The sequence below is a fragment of the Sebastes fasciatus genome, chromosome 2 (genome assembly GCF_043250625.1).
Source record: "Sebastes fasciatus isolate fSebFas1 chromosome 2, fSebFas1.pri, whole genome shotgun sequence".
In the NCBI taxonomy this organism is placed as follows: Eukaryota; Metazoa; Chordata; class Actinopteri; order Perciformes; family Sebastidae; genus Sebastes; species Sebastes fasciatus.
The window spans coordinates 34,481,273-34,498,295 of record NC_133796.1 but is presented as its reverse complement, the minus strand read 5'-3'; the positions used below and the strand labels follow the sequence as shown (position 1 = coordinate 34,498,295).

Here is a 17,023-nt window from a genome sequence, read left to right as displayed (position 1 = left end):
TGAGTGGGAACCGGATGGTGGTTGCAACGCTTCCGCAACGACGCTGTCGATCGGGCAGTGCAGAGCGGTGGCCGTCAGCTATCCAGTGGGCACACTTACATTCATAAAGATGCACTAAAAGCGCTGCCGGCCCGGATATCTCAACAAAGCTCGGAGAAGCTTGGACTTGTGACTCTGTTCTCTGCTCAGGTAGACATTACTCCTCTATATCTTTACAGCAAAAAGTTGTTTGCTGCTATATTAATGCTCTGAATATCGAATTTAGAACCTTTAAATTATTGATGCATTTTGTATAAATCAGGAGTCCCAAAGCTGTGGGTGACTGCAGGCAGCAGATGGCTGTTTTAGAAGGGAAACTAAAAAGAAAAGAAAAGTGAAACAGTTATGTTAATGGTTAAAAAGACAAATGATTCCATACTTACTAAAGATTCAAGACAGAAAGCACACAAAGAGTCTGATACCCGATCTATATAGAGCTGAGGTCTTCTAAGTGGGAGTCTCCCCAGGGAGGGCTCCAAACAGGTTCAGTGAGTGGAAATGAAAAAAATATGACATTAGTAACACACATAGAATAGCCTGAATGTGTGTGATTTGGTTAAAAAGATGCAGTAGTTTTGGGGAATATTACTGTTTTTCCCACTTCCCCCAGAGTCAGAAAGCAATAAATGCCTTAGGACAGATCTTTTTGATGTAGTTGGTGTAGTCTGAAATTATGTGAAACAGCCCAATTGTTGAGTGCCTATGGGATCTAATAACAATCATGATCCCATAGGAATCCAGGACTTAAGCAAAAACTAAGCAACTAAACTAAGGAGGGTGAAGGGGCGCCTTTTCCCAAGCTTCGTCTGAGGGGAAACCCTGATACAGAGAGTTATAGTATGAAACAAGAAAACATCCTTCATATCAAACAAAAATGAGAGGGGGAGCTTGAATTGGAAATTAGTGAGGAGGTTTGGGAAAATATCTCCTCAGAAACTCATAAGGTGAACTTACGGAGAGAGCTCCAGTGGAAAAACAGATTCTTCAGAACCCCTCACATCCTTTCCTAAATAGACCCGGGTCAAACAAGTGCATGTTGGAGGAAGTGCGGAGAGGAGGCTCCAAACCATACACATATATTTTGGAAGTGCCCTCGATTGGCTAGCTTTTGGAGGGACATGTTTGACTACCCAAGGTCCCATTGGTGGCCATCTCAGAAGCAGTGATGAGCAGGAAAAGCAGCCAAGAAAGCAATAACACTGAGGTCACCTTGGCTAAAAGTGATGGGGGAGTCATGGAGCTAAGCATGCCTGGGAGACTTTTACGTTTCATCTATCTATATGGTAAATAACTGTGTCGCGTTGGGTAACGGCGGCCGCTAAAGTCAGTGTTATGGTTTGTGGCTTGTAATTTTTGGTGTGTATGTTTTTTTTCTTTTGTTGTTGTTTCTTTTCATTTTTATTGGAAAACTAATAATCTCGAAAAACAGATTCTGCAGCGGGTCAACATTTTGGTATCAGAAGCGTTCTGGTTTCTGTTTGTAGTCTGAGTAGTATTGATCAATCACGTTCGAGCAGGCTTTGGTTGAATGCAGGCGAACAGTCCATGTGGAGAGCAAAAGAGGCGTAACGCATCGGCCGAAATGCAATCTCAGAATCCACCGGCTATCGTCTGTCACACCAAGATGAGGGTGCAAAAACTCTAAAAGCACTTTCACAAAAGACGGTGCAGGTTCGAGGAATGATGTACATAATTTGTCCGCATGACCGAAGATTGCAGCTACTGATAGAGTCAGTAGAGAACATAAATAAGGAGGCAGTTTGTATAATATATGGCCTTACAAGGAGAAATGTACCAGTGTTCCTCTCTACGGTTGTATAAGTAAGACAAAACCAACTTTCTCATACAAACTACAATGATGTGTGCGGAAACCCGACTTGGAGACCAGCCCTAACACAGCATGGTATACTGAATCTAACATGACCTATACACACTGTAATACTGAACCCACTGCTGCTGTGAAAAGCAATTCTCAAAAGTTGGACTTTCCAATGTCACTTAGATCAGAGGAACTCCATGACATCAACGGGGTACAAAGGCCACAGCTGCAACTCAATACGCAGCATTTCCTGTTTTCTATCTTTGACCCACTCACCAACATGCCCCATATAGAGCAGGAACAATAGGGGCAGTGGGACTTCCACAGTAACATGCTTTTCTTTCTCAATTTGGGAATACAGAACATTGGTCTGGGTGACAAGGAAAACCTGTTCATGGGTAACCCGTATTCAGCCCCTCACCCATGCATCAGAATCATAAGTGGATGTCGCTTCGCATTTGTTTTCTACAAAACACATCCTTTTGTCCAAGGGTCACAGAGGGTTAATTATAGCATCATGAAAGAACGAGACAGGGAAAAAATGAGCTGAATAAGGAAGAGAGTGAAGGGCTGTTGAATGACCTACAGTAATCTACATATGGAATGGAAATAACCAACTTGAACAGATAAACACAGCATGAGCACAAAAGATATGATCTCTTTAGACATTTTCAAAAAATTATAATGGGCCCCCTTTGTATAATGCAGCAGATGACAGGAAGTACACTTTGATCAAAGTTGTTGCCCTTGCAACCGAATGGCAATGAAAAGATCTATTTGATGTATATGAAAGCATGACCATTATGTCCTCATCTTCCATTATAGGTAACAAATAAGCTAGGTATGGTATTTATTGAACGGTCACTGCACAACAACAGTATTGCTGCTGAACTGTTAATCATAGACATATGGTGCTCTGATTCTTATTGATGAATATAAATACCCTATATGTGTTTTAATTACTTAAAACTGGAGGGCGATGGCCATTGTGTTTTCGTTAGCTTAGAATGAGCCCTTCATATCTACATATCAAGCGGGACCTCTCCACGGAGTCCACCATGTTGCTCCGCCATGTTTCTACAGCAGCCCAGAACGGACAACCAAACAGTGGCTCTAGAAAGTCTTTCACGTTTTTACGTTACCTGAAGGCCACCGTAGTTCTCTGACACGCTTGTGAAACTACAGAAATGTGAGCTGCAGAGTGCACAACCGTGGTCAAAGAGTATAGAATCAAAGAGATGAAACTCCGGTGTTTTTTGACAACAGCCGCTGCTGCCATTTTGGACTGAAAACGCTTATAATATTTTTATTGTTCAACAAAGGCCATTTCGGTAGAGACATTAAATATGACAATAGAATAGAAATAATTTTGTTTTACTTTTGTACGGCTCGTTGTAGGCGAATGTTTTACTGGCGTCCGGTAGTCGCTTTCAGTCCAAAATGGCAGAAGTGTAGCTTTGCTGCTGGGCACTGACTTTTGTTGCTCCTAAAGTAGTATTATTGTTATTGCAACCATACCACTAGATGTCACCAAATCTTACACACTGTCCCTTTAAGTTGATATGGTGGCCAACAGTTGCTTATTTACACATCCAGCAGTTATTGAAGAACATTATCATTCATTTGTGTTCCCCTGGTCAATGAAAGTCCAATATTTGCCTTCCTTTTAGCTCTGTTTTTGGTCTCTACCCACTCCTGAGGGAAGTTTTTGGCTCTTTATCTGCCAAACATTCCGCTATGTTCACCAGCCAGGGTTGGAAATTAGCACCGGCCACCAGCCAAATGCTGGTAAAATATGCAAGTGGCTGCTAGATTTGCTTCACTCACCAGCCAACAAGACAATGGTAATCTGTTGAATGGCTGCTAGGTTTTGGAATCCACCAGCCACAGTGGCAGGTGGACAAAAAAGTTGCTTTCCAACCCTGTCACCAGCTAGTTGCGAAACGTGTGTTTCAGAGCAGGTAGTGTACAGTGTTTTATTTTTTAGAGCTTCTTCACTGATAACAGCGGCCTGCTGTGGCCAAAAACAATGCTATAAGAGCATATACAAATATGGAATATAGACACTTTAAAGTGTCAGGCTTGGATATCTAATGTCCAATGACGGAGGTGGAAATGTTGCTGCTCTTTCACTACAGTATCTATTTGGTTCAGTTCACTGGACAACTGCTGGATAAGAGCTTAGCCTTCTGCTCTCACCTCCAGGGCCTCCCCTACGGGTGAATGGTGTACCATTACTCACTTTCTTTAATCATTACTACATACATTGTTGGCATGTTGTTAGTTTTATCATTTATGACACCAATAACATAGACATAAACATTCAATACTTCCCCATTTACGAAGTCCGGGAGTGGCCATAGAGAGAAAAATGTATTTAATTGAATGATTTAATTTGTGCCCACAAATGAATCAAAACGATTTAATTAAACCGAGGTAACAAATTATATCTTGTCCACACAAATTAATAAATCATGGCCTCAATATATATATCTCTCTTTCTCTATGTAATTATTTCTTGAGGTGTGGAGAAGACTCTTAAACAGGCATTATATATCTTTATACTATTAAATTAATAATAACAGTTCAAGTTCTTTGTTTGAAATGTAATGTAAGAAGTTTAGTTAATGGCTGACAAATGTTTCACTAGTGCAGCAGTAGTTTATGTTGTCTTGTAAGACCATGTGGGTTGGGGAGATTAGAGATTTTGAAAGTGTTTTTTGTCCGCATGTAATTTCTGCTGTGTTTTAAAGAAAAGAGATTTAAGCGCTTAGAAACATTACGCACACAAACTGAAGCATTTTTAAAGAGGCTTTTGATATGAATTCTGAAACCGAGCCTCAATGATCGATGATTCACCTCTTTATCTTTTCAACCGCAAACTTGTAGCTCATTAGCTCCCAGTGTAACTCAGTGCTGTGGGAAACTGTGCAGGCAAAGACACCACTTGACCTTCTTCTACTCTTCCTTCTGCCGTTCCCAGACTCCTCAGGTCCTCACACTGAATTCAGATCATAGACTGTATGTTAGACATTTCTTTTAGCTTGCACACAAATAGTCAAGAGCGGTAGTCAAGAACACATGTCAAGTCTAACATGAGACGATGAACTCTGGGATTTGGGTTAAGACCTCTCCCTCTCCAAAGACCAGGTCTAACTTAGGAACCAACCAGCACCCAGTCGCATCTTATGTACCTATCAATATTTGCTATTCTACAGAGATCTATTGCATTAGACATTATCTACACACAGTCATGTGTAATAAAAATAAAAATAAATCAGCTATGTAACCTGCACCAAACGCTCCACCTCCTTGTCCCGTGTTTTTGGATCCTCATCGAAAACCACAGAGTTGCTGTATTCTCAAACATACATAAAATTCCAAATTTCCAGGTTTAAATGAATATCATTGAACTACTTTTGGCCCTGGTACCTTCCAGGTTCCTCCTGTCATGTGTGACATTTCCACAGGTTTAATTCATTTTACAACTTAAAGGACTGTTTGGAGGTTTGGAGGTTTTCCTCTGCCCGTTATCCTCTGAGCAGAATTAATTTTGTCATAGTGTCAGCAATACGCTGTTTTAAAAAGACTGCCATGTTAATATAAGTATTTTATTTAGCGAATGCAAAGTCCTTGAGCCATGCAGTTGCCTCCGGGTCTGCTGTATGGAGGGTGTCTAACCCTCCTTTTAGACTGTGGAGCGGGCAAGCTTCAATGATGTGTTCCATTGTTTGCACCTCTCCACAGGCACACAATGGGCTTGGGCTGCTGCCCCATTTGTGAAGGCTGGCCAAGCAGGGGCCATGTCCGGACCTGAATCTATTAAGAGTTGACCACTGTATCCTTGGCAGGTTGGTGCCAGGGACCTGTTGGGTGGGGTCTGACACCAGATGTTTGTTTGGGACATCCTTGGACTCCCATTCCTTTTCCCAAGCTGATTGGGTGGTGAAGTCGGCTGGTGGGGTATTCTTCCATATCGGTCGTCTAGATGGAAGACGGGCAGTGGGTGGGTTGAAGATGTCTGCATGGATTGGTAGATGGGGAGAGTCTTCGACCTTTTGAAGCATCCTTTGAGTAGATGCTACTCGCCGGATATGTGGGGGGGTTATATTGGATAGGACAGGGAGCCAGGGGAGTGGTGTTGAACGAATAGTCCCGCTTATGATTCGCATGGTTGTGTTGAGCTGGGTGTCCACATGGTGTGTATGGGGTGACCTGGACCAAACAGGTCCAACTTATATGATAATATAAGTGATTATCATATTACATGATTAATCGCGACTAATCGTAAATTAACTGCACATTTTTTATCTGTTCAAGTATGTAATACTCTTATCAACATGGGAGTGGGCAAATATGCTTCCTTTATGCAATGTATGTATATATGTATTATTGGAAATGAATTAGGAACACAAAAAAATGACAAATATTGTCCAGAAACCCTCACAGGTACTGCATTTAGCATAACAAATATGCTCAAATCATAACATGGTAAACTGCAGCCCAACAGGCAACAATAGCTGTCAGTTTGTCAGTGTGCTGACTTGACTATGACTTGCCCCAAACTGCATGTGATTATCATAAAGTGGGCATGTCTGTAAAGGGGAGACTCGTGGGTACCCATAAAACCCGTTTTCATTCACATATCTTGAGGTCAGAGGTCAAGGGACCCCTTTGAAAATGGCCAAAATTGCCAAAATTTAGCTTAAGTTTGGAGCATTATTTAGCCTCCTTCGAGACAAGCTAGTATGACATGCACCAATGGATTCTTTAGGTTTTCTAGTTTCATATGATGCCAGTATCTTCACTCTAGCTTTAAAACTGAGCCCGCTACAACCTCCGAAAGATCGATTGCATTAATGCCTTAAAGAAATTAGTGGCATTAAAATGATTTAGCGTTAACACGTTATTATCTTCTTAAGAATTATTAGTAAGAAGAAAACACCAAATCACGTTTTTTCAAGGCATTTTAAGGCAAGACAAAGAGCACAATGTAATTAAATATTAAAATATTTTTCACTTTTCCACATTTTGTGTGCAAAATGAAAAGGAGGATTAATCACCAAAGATGGTTTCCTGGCAAAAGCACACCACAGAAAATGTCTGGATGCACTTAATGGTAATTGGTTAATGTCAAAACCAAAGAGATACTCTTTAAGAGTTCTGTATCTTTCCTGAAGTATCATATTTCGACCGGCAAATTCTCCTGGTTTATTTAAACTACTTCAAACAGCAGGTGGTGGGCTCAAACAAACTGGCCGACCCCACCAAAAAACCTAACCTAGCTTAACCTTAGACCTGAGATACGGGCGAGAGCAGTGACAAAGACTGATTAATCAAATCAACATTGTCTAATGTACAAAGGCAAACAGCAACTGAAACAACACTTATCTGATCACATGTACATTTGTTCAGGAGTCAGAGCTCAGGATCAGGGAGTTCAGTGACCCCGCTGCAGTTGAGGTTGTAGGGTGACGCACTGAAAAGAGCTCAATCAACGCATCTGAATGGAGAAAATGGCACTAATGGTAATTTTGCCCTGGTGAATACACCCCATGCTCCAAAAGCATGTGTACAGTCCCCGTTAAGGAAGGACTCACATCGACTTCATATTATCCTCCTACTGCTATCCAACCCGGGCTTCCTCGTGGGATATTAATGACCTTCAGCCCAGATGTATTGTCAGTCACACAAAAATGAAAATCTGTCTTGGGCTCACACAGCTGCACATGTGGTCTCACGCATGTCTCGTGTCACTGTACTGGTTTCACACTAAACTGATGAAAGCCACGGCTTCTTTGTGCAGCTTCCAGTCTCCCAGCTTTCATGTTTGTTGGGAGGCTACTTGGAGCAGCTTTCTCCCTACAGGCTCTAACAAAAGCATGGATGTACAGTAAGACAAAGAGCAGTTTCATTCTTGGCCATCGATTTAGCTGGTATATTGTGATGGTCAATATATCACAGCGGGGAACAGTATATTGACACATGGCCAGACTTTTATTAATGTCAGATGATAGGTTGCTCAAGTTAGAGCCGATAAGCCTTCCTTCATTCATTGTCGACATGGAAATACCTTTAAATTCATGTAGTACTGATATAGAGTTTACTTACTTTAATTTGCTGACATTTATGTTCAGCTATTAAGTAAACTTTAGAAACAAAGCACCGGCACGTGCCACTACCGTGCACCCGGTACTGTTCAAGATGTGGAGAAGAAAACTACAAAAAGTGTAGTTGGGAAAATCGCACATATGTATAGTCTATGCGAGAGATAAGATGACCTTCTGCTCCATCACTTTATATTTCCATCACGTCTCATCTCCAGTAACTCTTAAGAGATGTTTCTGATCTGCATCCAATTACAGTCGTGATGGCTCTTGGTTCAAGGCAGCATCTGAATGGCTCTGAATTAATTCAGCTCTGGTGTGGAGTGATACTTAAAGAGAGATTCAACATGAATGCTGCTGTATATCAGAAGAAACATTCCCCCATTTGAAAGCATGCTAAACACATATATTTATTTGGCAGGTGCATGAAGTGTAGACTTTTTTTTTTGAGAAACTAGTGCAGTGCCAGTTCGTGGCGTGTGCCCGTTTGGAACGGGCCGATTGCTTGGCTCCCAGTTGCCTCCCAGTATTGCTGCTTGCAGCGTAGTCAGGGGCTCGTGCCACCCTCGTCTCTCCTTTACAGACATGCCCACTTTATGATAATCATATGCAATTTGGGGCAAGTCATAGTCAAGTCAGCACACTGACACACTGACAGCTGTTGTTGCCTGTTGGGCTGCAGTTTGACATGTTATGATTTGAGCATATTTTTTATGCTAGATGCAGTACCTGTGAGGGTTTCTGGATCAATATTAGTCATTATTTTTTGTTGTTAATTGATTTCCAATAATAAATATATACATACATTTGCATAAAGCAGCATATTTGTCCACTCCCATGTTGATGAGAGAATTAAATACTTGACAAATTTCCCTTTAAGATACATTTTGAACAGATACAAAATGTGAGGTTAATTTGCAATTAGTCACAACCAACTATGGACAATCAAACAATTAATCAGGAACAGGTATTACCTTTATTAATTTAGGAGGTGATATATTTGAATGTTTTCTGGCACAGATACCATTTTATATTTTGTAAGAAAAACAATGCTGATTGCTGAAGATGTCTTTCATCTGGAGGGGTTGAATGCTTTAGTATGAGGCAGCAGGCTGCACGCTGGGGAACATCACGTACTTACACTACCGATCTGCACCAAGAACCCTGATGAGGCATTAGTCAATGTTACATTCTCTGAAATTCATTTTAATGTCAGGGGGATTTAATTCTATCATTGTGATGCACGGCACTGTTTAACTAAATTCAGCCTTTTGGATTCAGTCTGCTGGTTCCTTTGTCTTCTTAACGAATGGGGTTTTATGTAAAACTCTTATCAAAAAAGCACATGCACACGCATGATATGTCAGACATTTCACATGTGGAATATAATATTTCACATATGAAACATTAATTTCCCAGGCTTTCCTTGACAACAGGGTGGAAAAAAGAATATCTGCAACCATCTGATTGCCTTGTTGGAGCAAAACACACAAACAAATAATTAACCAAGGTGGAGGATCACACACAGCGCTAACATGGCCAGCTGTTGCCACTTCATCATACGCCTCAAATATTTACCATAACACTTTTATATGCCTTCACAATTCAAACTCCAACTAACAGGCTGCCCTCTGAGGAACCCTGTGATTTCATATCCACCATTGAACTGCTGTGGCCGGCATTAGAAAATTGAATGAAAAAGCTGTAAATGATGTTTATTTGATTACAGACGGCACAAATAGAAAAGGATCTGTAAAAGTGTTTTTTTTTTTTGGAGATTATTGCCATTTATTTTGTATTTACTTCACGAGGGTGATGAAATGACCATCACCAACCAAACCACATACACACCAAAAACTGACAATAACTGCACTATACTGTACAACAGGGGTTCTCAACCTTTTGTAACTCAAGGCCAACTTCCGATTGTTAAAAAATTTGCAAGGATCACCTTCCCAAATAAATGACAAACTGGGCTGTAAATATTTGTGATGCCATTGTCAGGTGTAATGACCCACATACATATTCAGCTTACCCTCACCCATCACGGCCTGCCATTAAATCCAAAGTATTCAGGGTCATATTTCCTCTCCACACACTTTTACTGCTTTCAAAAATTGCTCGTTTTGTGTCACTGCATCTGTGACATATATGTATGTAAAGGGGAGACTCGTGGGAACCCATAGAACCTATTTTCATTCACATATCTTGAGGTCAGAGGTCAAAGGACCCCTTTGAAAATGGCCGTGGCAGTTTTGCCTCACCAAAATTTAGCTTAATTTTGGAGCGTTATTTAGCCTCCTTCCCGACAAGCTAGCATGACATGATTGGTACCGATGGATTCCTTAGGTTTTTCTAGTTTCATATGATGCCAGTATCTTCACTCTAGCTTTAAAAGTGAGCCCACTACAACCTCTGAAATACAGAATAGCGGTTAATCTAACCATTTGGCAGCACCTTCGCGGCCCACTAGGTGTCTCTCTGAGGCCAACCAGTGGGCCCCGGCCCAGTGGTTGAGAATAGCTGCTGTACACCAACTGTCTATCAATAGGTCAGGTGCAACTTCGGTTCATACTGTGCAATACTTCAGGTGCAATTTCATTCTCACTGTGCAATATCATATTTCTACCTGTGAAATTGTGTTAGTAGTCTCCTTTTTGTCAATACTGTATTGTTCCTATTTTTTTTATATTCCCCTATTTTTATATTTCCCTTTTTTGTTGTTCATATTTTGTATGCCTGTCTACTTTTGTTTTGCACTGTGTTGAATCTTGATTTTTGTTTTTATTGATGCTTCTTGTTTCTGCACTATCCCCTTTGCTGCTGTAACACTGCAAATTTCTCCACTGTGGGACTAATAAAGGAATATCTTATCTTATCCCTTATCTTATCTTATGAAATAAGCTCCATGTTCAATCTGTTACAAGACTTTCATGTTCAACAGTAAGCTGTGAGGACCATTTACTGTCTGCTGAAAAACTGAGCAAAAGCTTTAACCCGCTTCTTCTCTGCACCCTCAAATAACGTCTGCTGGAGCAAAAAATAAGCCTTTCTTAGTCATCGTCTTCAAAGACACATGCACATTAAAGCCAGATACAAACTTTGATCTACTGTAGGTGAAAGGTTTTGGGGTACAGTGTGACAGAAAAGCAAAAGATGGGAATGTCATAAATAATGCAAACGAAGGAGGACTTGCAGCCTATAATTTTCCTGATGTGAATAGTTTCTTTGATTGCACATATCTTCCTCTACGCTATCTAAGTTGGAATTTTTTTTTTTACACTGTCTAGTTAACAAAGAAGACCTTTGAGGCTACTCTAGTCAGCCTTTCCACTGGTCTTGTCATGTGGCATCATTAGAGGAAGAGCTGGTGGATTCCCAGTGATATCAATGCTGCTGTTGATGTATGGCAAAGCACACTGCTTCATATGGACAAAAGAGCTGGTGCCATCAGATGGTTTAATAGTGAATGAGATAAATATCTTGTATACATAAAACACATCTGGGCATCTGCTTATTTCGCATCTTCTCAAAGCTTGACGGTGGATTTTTACATTCTGTGTATTCCATGTCCAGTTCTCAGGAATCATGACCATAATTCATGTTCGAGTTCCTGTTTATTGCTTTAGTTTGACATTTCACTGATTATCCCCACTGAAGTGCATAAACAGTCAAACAGCGATGTGAACGGAAATCAGCGGAAATTGACATTTTACCCGTAGCTTATTACGTTAAGGTCATACCTTTTCTCTTGTGTAAATTGCTTTTCCAGATGCCATATAATCAAAGCCCTACAGCAATCACTTGACATGTCGGTCAATCAACTTTTCCCGTATCTCAAAGTAAATCAAACACTGATCTCAGACTATTTCCTGTGTTTGGGTTATAATAACCAAGGAAATGAAAGATCTACACACTACGAGATAAACAAACTATAAGACTAACTACAGATGAACCACCAACAGGGGATCCCCATTTAAGCACATCCGCATGCAGAAGGTTTGACACAACGTTACATCATCATCTTCATCACTTTGATGGCACAACTGGCCTAGTATACAATGGATGCCTGCAGAGGGGAGTCAGAATATACCACAACAATCCACAAATATCAGCCTCCAGCCATACTAGCAGCTCTGTGAGGCTGAACTTAGGCACAGCAGTGCTTTGAGCTCGATGTTAACGTCAGCATGCTGACGTTAAGCAGGTATAATGAATTCACCATGTTGATTTACTCACCAGAGGCGGCGCTCTCGCACTCCTGTAAGTTACACTTCTCGGTGCTCTCAGGGTGCAGCTCGTGGTCACACTGAGCTGGATCCACTTCTTCGTCCGTCTCAGCCTTTGTGTTCAAACATTTGATGAGTCGACGCTGCACTCCGCCACCGCAGGAAGCCGAACACTGCAGAGAGGGTTTAGAAAAACCTTCAAATGGATGTTGTCGAACTTCCTTCTTTTAAATGCTAATTCTTGTTCCAAAGCAGATTAGAAATAAATTCTGTGATCTCACTCTACAAATAGTTGGTTCCACGATCAACAGAATTAATAAGACTGCATACTTACACTTCAGAAACATTAACAAGATTCCTCCCATTCTTTCCAAGGCTGATGCTGAAACACTTTTGTCTCATCTAAGCTTGATTACCGGAATACACTTTTCTCTGATTTACCTAAATCAACTATTAGCAAACTACAACTTGTATAAAATACTGCTGCTGGGATATTAACCAAAACTAGAAAATGTGATCATATTAGTCCGTTTCTTGTTTCATTACATTGGCTCCCTGTACATTCTAAATCAGACATCAACATCTTACTTTTAACTTATAAAATATGACACGGACTTGCACCAACCTACTTATCACCTCTTGTCACTCATCATATACCTGCTAGGGTTTTATGATCTCAAAATGCCAGTCTCCTGACTATTCTAAAAACAAAACATCAGTAGGTGGTACGGGGCCTTCTCTTAGCAAGCCCCCCTTCTTTGGAATCGTCTTCCTACCCAAATTCGAGAGGCTATTTCAGTCGAATCATTCAAAAGTAAACTCACAACAGCTGTTCGTATCAGCCTTCAACCTCACTTAGTCTGCTTAAAATACTAATTACGGTAATCCAACTTAAAATTCTATATGTTTTTATATATTTTGCAAATGTTGCTATTGTTTCTATTATATATACTGTATATATATATATATATATTGTGTGTCTAACTTTTCCATTTGTAATGCCTTGTATGTATGACTTATATATGTTTGTTGTGTGTTTTGCTAATGTTGCACATGTTGCTGTTTATATGTACAGCCCTGTGAGGCATGCTTTGTGATATTGGGCCATAATAAACTTTGACTTGTATTGCAGACAATATATTTTAATGAGTTCGTATTTCTTGCTGCAAAAGATGTCTTTCATGTCATGATTTCTCATACAATCCAGATAGTTTTAGATGGTCAAAACATTTATTTTGTTGACTGAGCGCTTTATTTTTTCATCTAACACTTCAGTCGGTGAACATTACAGGGAGGATCTGAGGAGCCACGCTCCTTAATGGAAATTAAAATCAGGGCTACTTTTTTGACGATTGAACGGGTTAGAGACGACATTCAGTGGCCGAGGTCTGACCGAAGTCTACTATGACACCTCCACACATAACCACACCTACTCCTTCACTTAATCATTAAATATAAAATCTCTGAGCCAGTATCGGGGTTTACTACAAATTGCCAGTCAGTATTATCTTGTTGGTCTCCACTAGTTATACTGACATTCTGCACAGTAAAACACTGTAGGGTTTATCCTGTGACCCTGAACACGATAAGAGGTTTAGAAAAAGAATAGTGGGATGGACATTATGAATCATTGATAGATTTGTACATTTTAATATTCTTCATGAAATTGGTCTATTAAATCATATGTCCCGCTGGGTTATTCGTTCTTGTTTTGTGCGTGTGTGTGTGTGTGTGTGTGTGTGTGCGCACACCTGTCCCCATGATCCAGTAAGCCACTGAGCACAAGGCTGGCTGTTACACGATTGGATGTTGCTGGGCTGAAGGTCCTCGTCGCATCGATCTTCCTCAGGGCAGGTGACCATACGCTGCTGCTCACCTCCCCCACACACTTCAGAGCACTAAACAACACACACACACACACACACACACACACACAATGACAGACATATGTATATACGTTCAGCTTCATACAGCCTTGACTGAGTTGATTGCTGAGCACGGAGGAAATGGTATGCATTAAGAGGTTTCTAAAGGTGTTATCAAGTGTAGACTGTGCACAATTAAAGTATCATACCAGTATTTATCTTACCCTATGCCCTTTTTCACAGCAGCCATTTCGACATGTAATTGCAGAGTAAACACAGGTGTAATTGATCAAATTAATCATGTTCGTGTTATATTTTGTGTCACAGTCGTGCCAGTGAGCCAGCATGTACAATACCAGGACCCTGGCACAGGGCCATAATTAATGTTATTAAACCCTAACACATGTGTTCACCCTGCAATGACAAGTCAAGATGACTGCTGTGAAAAAGGCTTAACTGTGTATACTTTACATCACTGCCATTGACAGACTATTTGTTTTTGTATGTATTTTTTTAATTTCCACTTGTTGTTGATTACAGTACAACATAAAAATCCAGTTGCAGAGACTTGGCGCTTGTTTCAAATAGATAATCCATCAATTGTGACCATTTTCACTTTTTATTCATCACTTTTTTGTAACATAATTATTGCATGGTTGAAAGACTATTTGTTGGTGAGTTCAAATACTTGTGAGAAGCTAACAAAATCTAAGACTACTACTTAACAGCAACTGCAATACGCCACCAAATTCATATTACACTTTTCATACCAACTACAGTATGATTAACGGTTGACTGTCTGGGTTTGCTTTTCAAACAGTTCAGCTTGTGAATGCAATGCTGCTCAGAACCTCCCATCTACTGTACCCACCTTGAAGGCATCAACCCAGAAGACTGATTCGGATGATGATGATTAAGGGTGGGGGAATAAATCGATACAGCGTAATATGGCAATATTTTGCGTGGCAATATTGTATCGATACACGGACGTCAAGTATTGATCTTTTATTATATCAACTATTAACCTCTGAACAATCCGACGGCTGCTATTCTGTCTTTCAAAGGTTAAAGCTAGAGTGAAGACACTGGTATCATATAAAACTAAAGAACCTAAGGAATAGATTGGTATGGTATAATATGACCATGTCATGTTAGCTTGTCGGGAAGAATGCTAAATAACGCTCCAAATTTACACAGAATTTTGGTGAGGAATAACTGACATGGCCACTTTCAAAGGGGCCTCTTGACCTGTGACCTCAAGATATGTGAATGAAAACTCTGAGGTGAACAGAGAGAAACAGTATCTTATTAGATAAAACAGATGTTGACAACTGCATAATTTGAAGTTGAAAAATGGTAATAAATCACAATAAATCTTATTGCAAGCAGCATGTCGCAAAATGTTTAAAATCGCAACAAGATCGTAACGTGACTTATGTATCGTGATAATATCGTATCGTGGGGCCTCTGGTGATTCACACCCGTAATGATGATGGTGATCTGATCTCAAACAACCTTTGAACAAGTCTTTGCAGGTAGATTTTCATTCTGCACTGAAATGAATAGAAGTGAAATAGCTACGAGTAAGATAAGAAGGAATGCATTAGAAAAATCTATTAAAATACACTGTATGGTATGCTTTGAAAAATATGAGCAGTGATGCAAAGAAAACTCTGGGTGAAATATTTTAAGAGCATGTTATCTCGTTTGCGCTTTTGATGCAGTGTTGAAATGTCCTGACGGTTATTTATTACTCTTGCAACCATTTCATTTTAAAACACACGGGGAATGCCTTGAGTGGAATTTCTCCCGTCAAGCAGAAAACCAGAGAATACGCACCGCTGCATATTTTCACATTGCCTCTCATTATTGGCTTCATATTACTCACCTGACCCCAGGAGGAGGTGTACCAGTCGAGACATGGCTGTAGGTTACAGGTCATTTGGGTGTGTGGCCTGGAGGACATGGCCCGGCAGTGGAAAGGTCGTAGGGGCCGTTGATCCCGCAAGTCAAAACACTGGACCTCTCGTGATTTAATGCCGCCTTCACAGTTCTTGGAGCACTGGGAGAAGACACGGCATGATTGTTATTCAAACAGCATGAGCTGCTGGAGCTTTAAGTATCCAGTAGTAGTGAGTCTAAGGCAACTGGTTTTAATGGGTTTCATCACTCATCCACTAATATGAACTATCAAACAGCAGTTCCATTTTTTCTTGATCTTATTTAGGGCTCCTTATTTTCAGTTTCATACAAAACAATCTTATCAGAGTTTATTTTGAATATATACGACGAGTCCACAGCCATGCTAGTGCCTCTCTGAGGCTGCACATACATTAGGCACAGCAGTCCTTTGATCTAAATTTAATCAAATGATAATTTACTTTGTTCACAATCTTAGTTTAGCCTGCTAGCAGTGGTGTAGTGGTAGTTGATGAGATGGGTGTACTACAAGGTAGATGGGTAGGTTACCGAGGAGGAAGTGGGTATACTCTCCTATATATTCCAATGGCTTTTGATAGGTGAAGAAGAGCAGAAAAAGAGGTGGGTATACCCCATATAACCTCCACTACACTACTGCCTGCTAGCATGCTAATTAGCACTAAACACAAAGTACGTCTGAATCTGATGGGAATGTCAATTTCGCAGGTATTTGGTCATAAACCAAAAATTTGGACAAAGTGAAATTTTGACCTGATGACGGCGCTAGAGGAAAAGATAAAGGATCATCAAAGTTCTTACAGTTCAGGGGAACATGAATGTTCAAATTGCATGACAATACATCCAGTAGTTTCAAATATTTTGGTCTGACGAAGATCCAAGTAGGATCGAAGCGTAGTCAATAAGAATTGTGGCATGGAGGAGTGTGCAGGCGTTAACTTTTTCAATATATCCAATAGTTCTAGTTGTAAATAAATGCAGGTGACTAGGATTTATCCTCTGTGGACCATGAATGTCTGTGCCAAA

At 40.4% G+C, this 17,023-nt stretch overlaps 1 protein-coding gene across 2 annotated transcripts in view; it reads right to left on the bottom strand.

Annotated features, from left to right (window-relative positions):
* adamts7 (a disintegrin-like and metallopeptidase (reprolysin type) with thrombospondin type 1 motif, 7) overlaps window positions 1-17,023 on the bottom strand; it is a 106,034-nt gene that overhangs the window by 7,902 nt on the left and 81,109 nt on the right. For both annotated transcript variants that reach the window (XM_074621750.1, XM_074621757.1), the window contains 3 exons: window positions 15,948-16,121; window positions 13,946-14,092; window positions 12,205-12,367 (listed from right to left, as the gene is read on the bottom strand). In XM_074621750.1, the coding sequence (XP_074477851.1) occupies window positions 12,205-12,367; window positions 13,946-14,092; window positions 15,948-16,121 (484 nt within the window). The remainder of the gene's footprint in view (window positions 1-12,204; window positions 12,368-13,945; window positions 14,093-15,947; window positions 16,122-17,023) is intronic.